The sequence below is a fragment of the Anopheles cruzii genome, chromosome 3 (assembly GCF_943734635.1).
Source record: "Anopheles cruzii chromosome 3, idAnoCruzAS_RS32_06, whole genome shotgun sequence".
NCBI classification, from domain to species: Eukaryota; Metazoa; Arthropoda; class Insecta; order Diptera; family Culicidae; genus Anopheles; species Anopheles cruzii.
The window spans coordinates 64375164-64390856 of record NC_069145.1 but is presented as its reverse complement, the minus strand read 5'-3'; the positions used below and the strand labels follow the sequence as shown (position 1 = coordinate 64390856).

Genomic DNA, 15693 nt, shown 5'->3' with positions numbered 1-15693 from the left:
ACTAACTGACTAAAGAACCGTCAACGCGCGCCCCGCAATTTAAAGCCGCACGAAAACAACACCGCGGACCGCGCCGACTCGCGGCCCGCGCGCTGGTGTGTGTGTCCGCGGTACCCCTTCGCTTATCTGTGTTCGGCTTCCGTCAACCGGCGGCGCGTGGTAACGGTGGACGGAAGCTGAGGAAGCAGAACGCGGCGCGCAGGAAGGAGATAACGCACCGCCGTTACACCCCGCGAGGTGTGTGTGTGTGTGTGTGGGGGGCTGCTATGAGGAAGTATTCCTGTAACATAAAAACCAGAAGTGATCGCACACACGCGATCACCCGCGGCCGCTGATAAGACGCCCCAACATGGCGCATCAGGCTTGGGGCATGTGCATGGTGAGTGCAGCTCTTGAAGGAAGTCACCGTTTCGCACCGGCAGACCCGGGTGCACACTCGACTTCCGGCGGAAGGGAATAGAGATCCCGTGTGTGTGGTTGTGTTCTGACCACAAAACACACACACACTCGGGTCCGGTCCGGGAACACAACACCTTTTCGCTACGACGCAGTTTCTCAAAACACTTTCTTCTCGCTCGCTCCACCGCCCCCTTTGGTGACCACCCGCCCGCCCGCTAACGGGGCGCCGGGAACGGGAGCTGTCATGTAAACAGCGCGAACGAGCTCACCATCACACAGGCACAGGAACTATGCTCGTGAGCGAGCCCTCGGAAGCATATGTTGGGCCAGGGGACCAGCCAGGAGGCCAGAAGGTGGCCAGCAGGGGGCCCGGCACCGGCACCGGGAACCGGGCTTACACACACACACACGGGTCTGCTGGAAGATTAGAGGCGAAGGGTTGCGAAGCACACATTTCCTGTGTATGCGTGGCCCCAGCATAAACACACACCCGCCGGTACGGTCGACCGGCTGCCGGTATGTTATTATGCTGTTACTGTTCTTGTGGACCTTTCAATTCGCTAGCGAATCAGGCGTTCACGTTGGATTCAGATTCGTGGATTTGTGGATTCGTGGTTCCAGAAGTTCCACAAATTCCCGATGGATCTCTAGCATGGTTGTTTGTACCCGCGACAGCTGTGTAACACAACGCGGGTCGGAATTTCCCATTCCCGGTGGCCGATTTAGAACAGTACGTCGGATAGCACAGGTGCCAGGGAACAGAAGAGTCCAAAGAACAGAGGTGATGAAACGGATCCCGGTTGTTGCTCATCAGCACGAGTGATTACAATGGTTTAAAATGTTTACAGATACTATATTGGGGATTGGTCCAGAAACAACACTACCTGCATTAGGTAGGCGGCCCTTATAGATCCTCGAATCCTCGAAGTCTTCGATGATTACTACCAGTTGTTCACTTTAGGTCCGAATGTCTCTGTTTTTACACACCATATTGGTACGTCAACATTCGCCGCTCACGGTGGATTAGACGGCCGGTTAGGAAGCGAAATTTGATTCGCACACCATCGCCGACCATGTGCCGCGGCCACTTCGCGACGAAACTCGTGGAAACTTGTCGACGGACGACGACGGTCTCTGTTTATTGTTTTTGTCTTTTCGGAACCGAACACTCGGCTGCGAAATTCCTCGGGCGGGCAGAACTGGTTCGGGGCGAGGCACTTCTATAATGGCCCACCGGTCCAGAACCAAGCCACAGCCGAACCATTTCTTCGGCCGAACTCACGGCTCATCTTTTTCCCACAACTCAAGAATTGGGAAGAATTGAAAGTAAGTCGTCGTAATAACCGGGGCGGCGGGATTGGGGAGCGATCCGGTCCGGTCGCGCATTACTACACACCCCGCGCGCCGTGAGCGTGTTGCGATATGTTTACAAACACCAGCCACGAACCGGTTTTGCGACTCGAATTTCTCGCCACGGCTCGGGGGCCCCGGGAATGTAAATCGCGTGTCGGTGCAAGCTTCCGCCGCGAATCCAGCCGGACACTAACGTAGCGAACGCCGCGAATCTCTGGCTCTCCCTAGACCATTTCCTCGGCAATTCCGACACGAAAATTGGCTAGCTTTCGTTGTGGAGGCTGCTGTGCCGGCTGCCGTGACCCAGTGCCGGGCACCCCTGGGCATAGAACAACGCGCAGCAATAACGCCCGGGCGGTGAATGTTTTGCATATTTTCCAACGCATTAAGCTACCCACGCGCGTCGCGTAGAAGAGTGGCGCGTTGGGATCGCCGAAGTGATCCGGAAGGTGTCGGCCGCAGCTGCTGATTATTGCAAAGCAAAAAAAGGCTAGCTCGCCTCGCTCCGTGGCTCCGGGAAGAAGGCGCCAGCAATTGCGTTGTGCGCAGTGGGGAAGATACCGAGCACCGAGGTCACGGCTTAATCTGCGAACAATTTCGCACCATCAATGCGGTTCAACCAGCATCGCATTCGATTCGCGAGTGACGCACGTCCTGTGGGTCGGGTCGGTACTCTTGGAAGGATTTGTCGGTAAGCAAAGCAGCAAGCGCAAGCGCTGATTATGGACCGTGTCTTCAGTGGACCGAGGATCCCGCCGGTCACCCCGACACGGACAACACTTTCGTGCGCCGCGTATTCGCCACGCTGCGGTCCTCGCCGTGATTGGCCGGTATCGGTCAAACTTTTAATCTACTAGTCGCAAGCGCGTTTCGCAAGCTGAACCGCTTCGCACCGGTACAGGCTTGTCGAATTGGAATTTGAGACCTGAAACGTCCGGGGCGCGTTATCGCGTTGCGATAAGGCAGTGGGGTAGGGGTGTCTTCGGTGGCAAGAAGCGGTTGACCGGTAGGTAGGACCCGGGAGGAAACATGCACAGTGCGCGGTAGTTAAATTGGTGTTTATACGGTCGACAAGACTGCTGCAGAGCGTTCTACCTTGTTTTGGCCAATAGACGGCGCAGCACCTGCTGCAGAGGACTGCAAGGTCATCGTTACTTGAATCACCCTCGATCTGGGTGACTGCCACGACGCTGCACAAGAAGCTTAATCTCAACCGGCGGTGTGCAGCGTTGATAGTGGCGAGAGTCCAAAACGGTAGACGCAATAGTAGATTAGGATTAACAACGGTTACTGCGGGCAAGGTCACCGCATGAGTAAGACTCATCCGGTGCGTTAAGAAATGAGGGTTGTGCATTGAGAGGTGTCGCAGACGTCATTTCTGTGGTCATTAATTATCCAAGTACCACAGAATAACCACACGAATACAGATAGAGGGTACAGATACGCAATTGAGGGGCCAGCGCGCGCGACCACGTGCGTGCGGCTGTGTACATAACCCGGGACCGGCAACGGCGACTCGGTCTCGGAAGCCAAGATATTCGGGGACCAGAATTCGTAAATATTTTCGCCGACGTTTCTGATGTGCTGTGCTGTTTTCCATTCGCCCTCGCCCATGTACGCCATGTAATCGCGTTTATTGCGCGTCGTTGCTGTATGGTGTAACAGGGCATTCCCTTGTGTTTTTGGGGGGGAGTATGTTCTACGATAAACACTACGCCCCAAGGCTGACCGTAGAGCGAATTCGGTTGTTAATGGAAAACTTTTCGAGCACCCTCTATGGTGACGACGCACCACCAAGATCCGGGGCCTCCTCGTGAGGTCTCTTGGGGGAAAACGAAGCGATTGCGTCAAGCTACTTTTGGCACCGACCGCCGAGCGTCGCCTGATCCGACGATGGCGATGGCGTTTTGCTCGCGAAACGCGATCCCCACTGAATCACGGCTTTACATCACATACTCGTAAACAGACGTCCGAGAGAAGCGAACGGAACCGTTCTGATGACACTCTGCAAGGAGGGTCCGCCGGTGGGTTAATTATTGCGCAACGCGCGTTCTCGTCGTCGAGTCCGGGACCTATTCTGCGACTTGGGAGCTGTTACAAACAAAGTGTTTTGAATTAATTTGAATGGGCCGCAAGTCGCAAAACGATTAAACACTTTCCCAGCCCAGCCCAGTCTGTGATCTTTTGGGGGATTTGGAGATCTCTTTAAATGTGGTATTTCATCCAACTCATATCGGGTATTGGACCGGGTCCGGTCTGAACCGCTCGGTTCCAGTCACAGCTGCAGGTGTTAGACGAATTTGGCTATCAATCAGACTGTTAGGCCAAGGCTCGTTCGTTTCGTGATTCATCGATAAGATTTGGGCTGGATAGGCTGATTAAGTTACAAAAGAGACCTACTTTAGCTATGAGTCAGGGGCTCAGGGGTCAGGATATTTGCCAGCGGAAGCAATGCAATGTGCTCAACTGCTGGCTGGATGGCTGGCGGCATTCTTTCGCTCTGCAGGCCGGTTTCAAACCCGAACGGAACCACGGTCCCGTGGAAGCGAAACATTTCGGATCGGAACCGGTTTTGAGGCCAACAATTTAAAAGGGCTTAATATGCAGGTCGTTGCAATTTTCGGGACGCTGCGTCCCATTGCAGAAGTCAAAGGGAAACGAGGAACTGTGTGCGGTGCGTGAGACGAGCCCCCGACCGAGGATCGGTGTCGTCACTAAGTTGGATAGAACCGTGTACCGGGGGGCCGGGCAGAACGGGTCAGAATGAAAGACCATCCGAAGCCTGGCGAATCCTCTAGCGAATTGAAAACAATTTGCATATGATCGCCATCGCGGTCCGACATTGTTGACACGAGTTGGGCCGCGCCATCGTAATCATGTTGTGTGGCGCGTATCGCGTGCAATGACCCCTTCCGAAAATAATATTTGCTTCCGTCGCGAAAAATGTGTTCCTGCTGAACACACATCATGCCGGCAGGAGGCAGTTTCAGCTTGAGGAAAGATGCGCAGCAGAAGCTGTAAGGCAGAAGAAAAAAAACGCGAACACGAACGCCACTGAACTTGAAGTGTTTGCTGCATTTTGTAATGTTATTTTGCTACGTCGTAAAGTTGTGCCATGACTCATGTGTGTGATAACAATTATCGTTCTCCGGGCGGGCACTTTGACAGGCCGCATTCTGACGCCGCAATGTGCATTCCGGTTGCATCAGGGCCAACTGTTGGTTGTTTACGAATTCCAGAAGAGTATCTCTCCCATACCATAACTAAGGCATCAAAATTAAACAACGCTCCTGAGGCCACCTTTGTACACAGAAGCCAGTCTAGCGGACAGATAGAGATAATTTCCTCAATACTCGCCTTTCGATGAATCAGAAAGAGTTTACGACATTGTTAAGCACCGCTGGTTCCAGTAAGCGAGGATAGCTCAGACATTAGTCACCCGGCCCGACACCTGCCGAAGGAATGCTCCGGTTGAGAGGACACAAAGCGACGATACAGAACTTTCCAAATTGCATGATTCACTTCGAGGCACTAACCTCAAGAAGGTGGACGGAAAGATCTGGATCTGGATCACGCCACCCTCGGCAGTTGGCAAGATCTTTGTTTCTCTCAAAACGAATACTCATCTCGATGAATAGGAACAGTAGATTCTCTGTGTCGATGCATACACTTTCATGGACCTCAATTCATTCCTTACATTCAATTTGAAACTAAATCCTGTATCGGGTCCAATTGCGATGGGCCGTAGTCATCCGTTTCGACAGAACACATGTCCGGACTTTCCGGCTTTGCCGCAAACTGTTGATACAAGTGGATTGGCAAAGTGAGTAAACTAGTGTGTAATTAAGGAAACATTGAGCCGATTGATCGGTAGTAGATCCGCAATGCAAAACCCGCCGTACTGGAATTATTTTAGGTCAATCCTGTGCCTCTGTTGAGGGTACATCAGTACAGGCGTGACCTTGACCTGGTTGACGGGCATAAAACAACAGACGCATACAATACGCATGTCCTCGAAGGAAAATTCACTACCTCTTCGTCTTATTAATCGCGCTGATGGTGGCCTTGGAACGAAACACTTCGTGACCGATGTACACATGTACGTGATAAAATCATCGTGCCCCAACATCTTCGACAACTTACAGCCGAGCGGGTCGGTATCGCGAGCTGGACCCATCTCAAGGGGACCACGTGTTTTCGGCACTGACACTGACAACCGCTGCCGCCAAGCAACCCGATGTTTACGCGGCGCGTACGATTCGGCTTTATCAATCAACATCGCCCCGGTGTCTCCGACCTACCGGTGCTCTCGTCGCACCCCGGGGCCAATGTTATCTGCGTGTGTCAGATAGCGCTCGCACGTCCGACAGACCGCGTGGAAAATTTTAACCCAAACCCTTCCGAAAGAGTTTCCCTGCGTAGGACTTTCGCGCCACTTCACGCGCGCTGTACTAACCGAGGTCACTAGCGCTGGGCTGGGCTGGGCTGGGTGTGCCACGTCCACCATCAACATGTCGGAGGATTTGTAAGATAAACTTCGCCCTGGGCCGCCCACCGAACTTCTCTCTTTCTCTTTCTCTCTATCTCGGTGGCCGAAATTAGGTCAACCACGCGCCTGTCGAGATCCTTCCGTTCGCAGTCGCTCCGTTTTGACGCTCGAACGACAGACGTTCGTGAGACCACCACCACGCGTGGATTGGCCACCATCGAAATTAGGCGGCTCGTTGAGTTCTATTTCGGTCCATGTGCTGCCCGCTGTCGGCCAAGTGCCGGAAGGCGGTCGTCGTCTGCGATCCGATTGCACGCGCACGTTTTAGTACTTTTGCGCGTGAACCGACATTATGACTACGGGCTACGGTTCCCGCGGTCGCAGAAGATTCGCCAAATTTTTCTCCTATTCCCAGCTATTGCGTATCTTGATCCAAGATACGCCACACGCGGATGATGCAAGCTTCGCCCGCTCTGGCGTGAGGTATCGGCCTGCGAGTGTGTTATCTGTCAACAGACCGACCGCGGACCCCGCGGTCAGAAAACGATTCAATCCGGTTTATCTGGCTCTGTTTATCCGTCACGGACTGTTTTGTTCACGGAGGGTGGTTTCTTATGCGCATTGGCTCCGTTGTTTATGTTTTATCGAGGGCGACCAACAAATGCTCGACAGTGCGCGTCTGGGGGAGAAAAAAAAAATATCCAACGCCAATCGACGGTCGGTCGATCGGAAGTCTGCGTTAGACGGCCCGGAGAAAGCCAAGGTCAAGCTACTACATCTGAGGTAGAGGCGTTGACATAATCGCGCCAGAGCCAAAGCGGCGCGGAGGCTTGTTTACAACTTATCAGGTGGAACACAAACTTTATTGTGCTGTTTATATTTGTGAGTTGAGTGCATAGCCGAACTCCTATTTGTTGTGGCCCAGACTTTGGAGTCGAGCAAGCTTTTATCGCTCAGCACCAGTTGACTAGCGAACTTACTCACGAACCAGGAACTCGCGCGCTTGTGGGCAAATTAGCCTATCATAAATAAGTGTACTGAAGAAGTACTCCGCATACGCTTTGTTCAACCCCAGGGCCTCACTTTCCAGGGACAGCCAATGAAACATGCCACTGACGTCTCTGATGTTGCCACCTGAAGATTTCTGATTCCGATCACGAGCGCACTTCGTAGAGAGCCGTGGGTGTGCAAGAATTATATTTTCTTGCGCACGCCCTCCCGTGTCCAGGAAGTTGACGGCTGACGATGTGGGAAAAAAGAACTCGACACCAGCCAAAGCGTAACGGATCATTGCTTAGCACGGCGAGTGCAGGCGACAGACCAAGCTAGGTGGGAGGCTTTTTCGTCATCAGAATCAGCAACAATAGGAGTTGTTGATCCCCCCCTACAAGGATGTTTCGCACCGGCCGATATGTTGCGCAAATCATGGTCAGAACAGGTTTGCCCACGACAGGCTGCAATGTAACGGGAGTCAGTGGCTAGCAGCAGGTTTCCAGCGCCCCCAACAGAACGGTGTCCCGTCCCGGCCACGGCAGACTTCTAATGACGACGGTGCTAATCACTTATTCAGTCGACTCCAGTCTCATTTGAAGTTCATAATCGTGGGTCGTAAATATTTATCCGCGACACTCCTCCGGCAGCACGGCTTAGCTTAGAGTACATTCTCCGGGATCGCATCGTAACCCACCGGGTCCCAGACGGTGCGTTGCCTGAGCGGACTGCGCCATTCGGAGGAATGAAAGCCTTGAGTGAAAGCTCAAATATCAATTAGAGTTTGAAGAACGCCGAACGTGGAACGTGTGGTTGAAGGTGGCGCACAAGTCTGTCCCCCGGGCGAAGAGTCAGGGCGCTTGCGTTGGCACTAGAGCCACCTTTCAAGTGGCGAACTGAATCATAGCACAATCGCGTCGATTGACTGTGAGCCTTGTGGGGATTTAATCAGATTGGAAGCATACAAAGTTGGGAACGATCGACGTTGTACCTACGGCTTAACTTGACAATCTTAATTATGCCGAGGTCTAGATCGGTCCGGTCCCAATATGAGCCCAGGCAAAAGAAGAACGTAAACAGAGATTACACTGTGCGCCACTGTCTAGGTTTGGTGTAAGGTCTACCCCACACGGACTTTGAAGCGAAGGTCTCACTGACCCACAACCCACATTTGTTAGGAGGACCAAGATATAGAAAACGCATTACGCTCCGCTGATACTGCACCATCAGCGCGCTGTGCTGTCGTAAACATCTTCTTGGTTGTGGATGAAAAATCACGTGTCACTGGTTCCGACTTCCGACTCGCTGCGGGCGGAATGCTGCTGCACATACAATGTGCGGTGGCGCAACGAGAAGCAACTCCGTCTACGACGCAAATTAGCTGCAGTCAAAATAAAACACAACACAGACACATGTGCGAGATCAGGACCGCATCCTCATGCTCCGTGGTAGTAATCGGCCGTGGGGCGCACCAATAATTATTATCAAATTGTTGCACGTCGCAGTGCACTTCGTGAGTGCATGATGAAATTGGTTTAAACTGTTGCTTCAAGTTGGGCCGCCCTCATGCAGCGTCCGATCGTGTTCGAAGCGTGACATTGAACCGAACCACCACCTTGAAGATGATCGAGCAGAAGTTTTGGACATCTTCCTCATCCGGTTCCATCGCTTCGGGCGGATGGATCAGGCCACTATCACCATCAGGCCTCGCCATTTGGCACCGAAGGTCGTTCGTTTTTTTCGTACCCCACCAATGGACGGAAGGCCGTGAAGAAGAAGGTCGGGGTTCAAGTTGCGCTTAATCAGCAGTGACTTTCGCGAGTAAGCTTTCGAGAGTACGCAAAAAACCTAGTAAGCCGCAACGCCGTTACCATACGTTACCTCTTAACGTATGCGATTTGATACGTTCTATTGGCGTTATTTTTCCATTTCATTTCAATACAATCATCAATAGTAAGATATTCAAAAAAACAGTGGCGCTTTCGAGTGAAGCACCGACTGGATCTGAATTTATGTACCGCACGCAAGCACGCACGCACGCACGCGCACCGGGTGCGGCATCAACAAACAATTAGCATAAGTTGGGCCTGGCACATTGGCAGCGCAAACATTGGACGTCGACTGCTAAATGGATGGATGCTGACAGAAAACGCAAATAGCGATACAAAGTATCGCCGACCAGTGAGCTACACAGCGAGCCGAGTGCGGTTGACGAAGGAGTAAATCTGAGGCCATTCCTTGAGCTTCATGAGATATGAATGTTTTGTTATTTAGTAGTGGGGCTTAGTGCTTGTCCTATCCATAAATCCTACGACACACATTTGAGCGCACTGTTTAATCGAAGATATTGCCGAGTGTGTGCTCCTTATCTAATCTTAGTCACTTCACGCTAGCCACCCGTAATTAGCACTAGATTAGTTTTGCTTTTTGATACCGTGAGCCCCACCATTACGTTATGTAATGCTACACTATTTAGTGGTGTGTGGAGCAATCAAGACCTTTTTATGTCCACCACAAACAAGCCCGGGAAGTGACTCAGGGAGACATCGTAAAGTTCTTGCGGATTCCCCTTGATGCAGAATGTTATGTAACGATGATTTAGTTTAATGGCCAAAGCGGCGGTACATTCTCTTCGTTTCAACCACCTGATGGAATACAGTTGGTCGGCAAGCTGCCGAAAAAATAGGGAACCGCTGACCTTGCCCGGTTCGTACGAATAATTGAACGGTGGATTTGCATGCCGCCCGAAGGTTGAATCAATTTCGGAACGACCTTTCCCTGGCGGCGTGTGAAGTGAGTTGGCTGTTCTGGTACAGAACCCAGAATTCGTTCACATTCCGGGACACCGGAGCATCGGGGTGCACCTTGTTTCCTTGACCCACATAAATTGCGGGGCGACCAAAACATCCGGCGCTATTTTTGGGGAATGCTTTCTGGTTTTGTTTTGAACGTTACCACCAACCCACCGTCGGACTTGATTGATCACGCGGGGCAACTGATTAAACACGGAGAAGGCTGCCAATTCGATGCTCGATGCTGTCCCGAAGTCACGCCACGCAGGGGCGATGACTTTGTGCTGAAACGAAAGCGTCGATGTGTTTGCATAATTCGATTAACATCAATCTATTCAGTAATTGAACCAAACTCCCATTTTGAAAATCTCAACTGAAGTATTGAAAATGAGGAAATTTACGGTGAGAATGTTGTTAGTGAGCACCGGGATCAGGAGTGGTTTGCTGGATTTGCAAACAAATAGGCACAGGTCATCAGTAATAACGGCCGATATGTAATTTGTTGAAATTACTACCGATATTTCTCAATACGACACAGTATCAGCAACTTTAAACAGACAGACCTGACCTAAACAGCTAGAATCGTAAGCACGAATAGAATACACGAGCCGACAAAAAAGAAATAACTGATTAGGTTCGATTCAGCATCCAAACAGCTAACGGTACTGTATATAATTTCAAATCCCAACAGCTTTCTTCGTATGATCCAACACAAGTCCCAATAACTATGTTTGCGAGCAATAAATAAGATATGTAAAGTAGCTGTTACTACAAATCTCAGTGCTGCTTCACCGGGCACGAATTGGACTAATTTAGTTTGCAACGTTTATTTCAAACCCCACTCCGGATCTACGATAAACAACCAATATTTGCGGCCGGGTGATTGGAAATAAACAACATTATTTTGGTTTTTCGGGGGGTTGCACAGAAGAAATCCGCCCTTATAAACAACTTCGGGTTCGCCCACCGATCATACTCGAGTAAATTCATTGACCTTTTGCAGACGTCGTCGTTGGCAGTTTGCTTCGCATCGAGAATGAGCTCAGAATCTATTGCTTCTGTGAAGAGTGTACCTAGCGGACTGAAAGGGATAGACTATGGATGCACCACAGATGCATCGATATGCGTCATCGTCGTGGGGAACGGTTCGTTTTTCGCGGCCCCCGATCGCCGCGGGTTCTAATCGGATGATATAATTATTGTTGTTTGTTTGTTCGGCTGACCAAGTGTTGTGTGTTGTTTGTGTTATGAACCGCGGCAAGCGGTTCACTCTGTTGGTGGTGGTGTAGCGAGACGATGACAATGATGATGGCCAATGACGATGACGAATGCCACTTTTTCTATTTTTTGCTGTTTATCAGTACATCGTACGAGGGCTGGCCGGGGGGCTGGCTGCAGTCCGATGTCTCCATTCTGTTGTTTACGCTGACCGCGCGGCTGGCTGTCAGGCGATACTCTCGCCTGAAGGGGGCACGGCTTATTTACAAGTCGACTTAGATTATTAATTCCTTCATGCGCCTTCCAGAGTGGCTTGGCAAGGAAATTGAAATAAGGCGATCGTGATACGTGACTGGGACGGATCGGCGGAAGGCAGCGCCTCGTTCAGCGTTCGGCGTTATAAAGTGTCGAGTACTTTGCATTAACTAGCAGCGTGGCGCCGTTAGGTACGAGCAAAACAGCGAACGTAGTCAATGTTATGTTGGGAAAGGGTAAATGAAAAAAAAACACACACTTATGAGTCACCCGTAAGTGACGCTTCGGCTCCAGACGGGGCACAGCGGCTGGTCTCGTTGGTTTGTGCAATGAATTGTTTCATTGTTTTGCCGATCTGCGAGGAAGATATTGTTTGTGGTTGCAAAAAAGCCAACCAATTTAATCACTAGAACGCTGGAAGACCGCACGTGACTTTGATCTTCATGACGATCCGCATGAAGATGGTCGCAACACATTTAAATTATGTTCTGATTATGATTATTTGATTATCATTATGATTATTATTTGTGATTATATTTTAAGAAATAAATCAATTAAAACATTTGAAGTAAAATTTATACAGCAATTATAACAAAGAGTAGCAATGAAACATCCCTTAGCATTGCCTCCACGACTATTTATTTTTATTTTATGCACGAAATTCACGGGCCACTGTCAACAATGGTTGCTGTTGGTCACTCGTTCCTCAACAGCACTCCACTTAGTAGTCGAGTGTCGAACCATATACGGGTTTAGTGCCGGCGTTTCGCGTGGCGTCTAGACGCGACCTGTGCTACCAAACCGGTCCCGCGCTCCACTCCTGGCGATCAAGGTCCTTTCCGCCTGCCAATAAAACTCCGCGCACCGCTAACGGTATTTGGCCGGTGTCGGCGATCGTAAGATCGGTCTGGGGGGTGGAAGAAATGAAACGGAATTGATTTCCAATAGAATTGTGATATTTCACAATAGAACAAGATTTCGCATACCACGCCGTGGGTCTTTGCGGGTGTTTAACTTGATTTGTGACACGCTCGCTTTCACGTTTTGCGCTTTTGAATACCAGTTTTATGGTTTTAAAACGAGCTGCGAAACCAGTGGTTTATGATGGATTTTGCTAATCAATGTGTAGTTAATTAATATGTGGTACGTATAATGAAAAATTTTAAATACTCACAGTAATGGCTAATCAGTGTCAAAGTAACGATTTATTCTAATCGTCGCATCGAAATGGCTTGAAATTTCACCATTTCCTGTCACCTAGTATGCCGAATGCCGATTGTGATTGCTTTTCGGAGGTAAAAATGTATCGCATGTGGCTGATCCTTGTCGGTATGACTAGCTCAACGTTGGCAGACTGGATGCCGACACATGGCGCCTTAGTCAATGTTATTTTAGACTCCAATTTGCGGTGCACTCCGATGAAAGAAAATGAGAAAGGCTGAAAGCCTGAAAGTTGAAAACCAACGAGCACGTTGATTACGCTCAGGGCAACAAAGCGAACAAAATAAAAATTATTTGAAAAATTAAACAGTGGCTGACCAGTCTGACTGGTCCAAAAAGTCTTTTGTGGTCTGTGCAAAATCGGATTTCGGACTCTCGGTTTAATTTTATTTATTCTCTTGCCGTATTAATTTGATCAAACGTGGTGAAATATTTCAATTGCTTCTTGGATTTTAAAATGTCCGTTAGAATTAATCATGAAATATTTCGCTTTGATAAGATTTCGCGGACAGATGGCGCACCATACCGCATCAAAAGTGATTTGAATTGTCGATGGTCACAAAAACATATTCAAATTTTCTCAAGCCATTCTTTTGAAGCAAACATCTGAAAGGCTGCCACAAAACATAGTCAAATCGAATATTGTATGAAGAATCGTTTATTTTTTCAACTAGTCGCCGTCTAACGGCCAGCCATCAACCTTAGTAGAATTCATACGCGGCCAAAGGAAGCTCGGGATGCATCTGCTGCACGGACGCTGCCTGAAATGGTCCCGCGCTGTGCACAGCCTGGGAGCCCTTAATGTAATTGCCATTGTACCGATAATTATCGCCTGTACCGTAGACCCCGGTGGAATAGTGTACCTCCGGTTGGGGAGCTCTAGGGGATGCCGTTATCGAGGGCATCGCGGCACCAGTGCCCACATAGCCTCCGCCACCCGCGTAAGGCTGCTCGTAAGTACCGATCACTGGATTCGTGCTGGCGGTGCTCGTCGAGACCGTCGTCGTATCTGATTGATAGCCATAATTGACGCCACTGTTGGACTGCGAATGATCCTGCGGATGGTGCTGAAGATGTTCGTAGGTCGCAGGTTTCGCGGCAACCGAGTCGACCGAGTTCTGGTTGACAATACTGTGGCTGTTGTTATTGTGAGTGAAATACGTTCCGCCCGATGTGGCTCTATAGCTGAAGCCAGCCGTCTTTTTGTAGTGACTCTGATCACAGTCGTAAGGTCGTGGTCGGGAGTGAGCCCCGAAAGAGGACTCGTTGAACGACTGTTTCACGCTGGTGGTGCCCTCTTTCTTTATGCTCCTTAGCAGTTCTTTCGACGCTCCCTCTTCGCTCGGTAGGCCATACGCGTCGTTGGAGAAGTACTTGCCACTGGCGATGGTCGTGCCCAGTTCTAACCCATTCGGTCCAGTACAGTGTCCGTCGCTGGCCATTAGAGGTGCAGGAGCTCCGTAGGAGCAGGACGATTCGTGGTTGTTATAGCCATCGCCGGCCGTACTACCGAAAATGTAGTCGGTGTTGATTTGGTTACACTTCTTGTAGATCGCTCCACTGCCCAGGTCGAGTAGCGTCGTCGGAGTGGCTGGCAGGTGGTTGAGTGGTTGAATGGCTGGACCGCTTCCTTGCTGGCGGAGTGGTTGGTCGAGCTGGAAAATCTCTTCCGGATGGAAGCAGTCGTTTACCAGCCCAGTCCGAGTGTGGCAACCACTGTTACCGATCGTCTGGGCGCACTGGCCCATAGGATTGGTCTCATAGGAGTTGATGCCATTAGAGAAGGACTCGATCGGTGCGTCGTACGACGACCATTGAAGTGCACTGGAATGCTGCAGGTGATTGCTTTGTGGCACTTGATGGCCAGCCACATCGAAGAACGGGACACTCGGATCGTTGACCTTGTCCAGCGAAGCTGTCGGCGGGATGCTGTTGTTTTTCGTTCGGCAAACGCATGGCGTTCGTGTGCAAATTACGCATTTAGAGGTCTCAACTAGAATAAGAAAATATTCTTATGATTGAGAGTTGTCTGGGGTGAAATGTATTGTTCTAAATTGTTGTACTTACCATAACTCGTGTCCGGAATAAGCGGAGGAGGCTGCAGTATCTCTGGCCCTGATGGTGGCTTCGAGGTCTTTAAGGACATTAGCTAGTGAAACAAAAAAAAAAGGGAAACCTTACTTTCGTGACTGTTATCCTTCTCCTCGCTACACACCTTGTTGCCGAGGGCGGCATCCCTTAACAGTAGTACTGAAAGCTTCTTGCTTTTAACCTTTCCACTGCTGCCGATGATTTTCCTCGTTTCACTCGATGTCTTCGACTCCGGCTTCGGGTGGTCGTGGGTGCCCTTCGCCTGGAAGAAGATGGCCCGCTCGGTGTGACGCCAGTAGTGCGTCACCGGATAGCCACAGTGCCCTCGACAGGCCAGCACCTCCAGGCGGCCAGCTTTGCAGTTTCGGTTCGGGCACGCGCGTCCTTGCTGCTTCCGGCGCGCTTTATCACAGATCGCGGGCCGAAGGTGGATCTGGCCACCGTTCGGCAGTTTGCAGCGGGCCGAGCACACCAGCACTCCGAGACAGCTCTTCTTCAGGATGCTCACGTTGTGGTTGTTGGTATTTCGCATCGCCCAGCCAGAGATGTGTTTCCGGGCGTGATCCTCCGTTGGGAGGTAGACGTATCGCACGTGGCCGTCGGACCACTCGTTGAACTTATCGTACGTGATGTCCTGCATGAAGGGAATGTGTGCATCATTGATGTCCCATTCGCAGGCCATTTTACTAAGCGGACGACGAAAAGTACCAATGCGAACCAAACAGAGAATTAGCTTAAAATTTGCTTTCGTGTAAGTTTATTGTATAGTGAAGAAATGTAGCACTGAATAGCATAACCGATCTCAATTTTATATACAAACTAAAATAAATTATCAAATGAACCATTTCCAATTGAGTTTCAATGAGTTTCGCCCTTTTTCGCAGT

General features: G+C 50.3%; 1 protein-coding gene across 1 annotated transcript; it reads right to left on the bottom strand.

The window, feature by feature from the left end:
* Nucleotides 1-13418: 13418 nt before the first annotated feature.
* Nucleotides 13419-15490, bottom strand: LOC128274187 (uncharacterized). The gene is made up of 3 exons (XM_053012295.1): nt 14933-15490; nt 14785-14866; nt 13419-14710 (listed from the first exon to the last, which is right to left on the bottom strand). The coding sequence occupies exons 1-3, from the start codon at nt 15488-15490 to the stop codon at nt 13419-13421; spliced, it is 1932 nt and encodes a 643-aa protein (XP_052868255.1).
* Nucleotides 15491-15693: the final 203 nt, after the last annotated feature.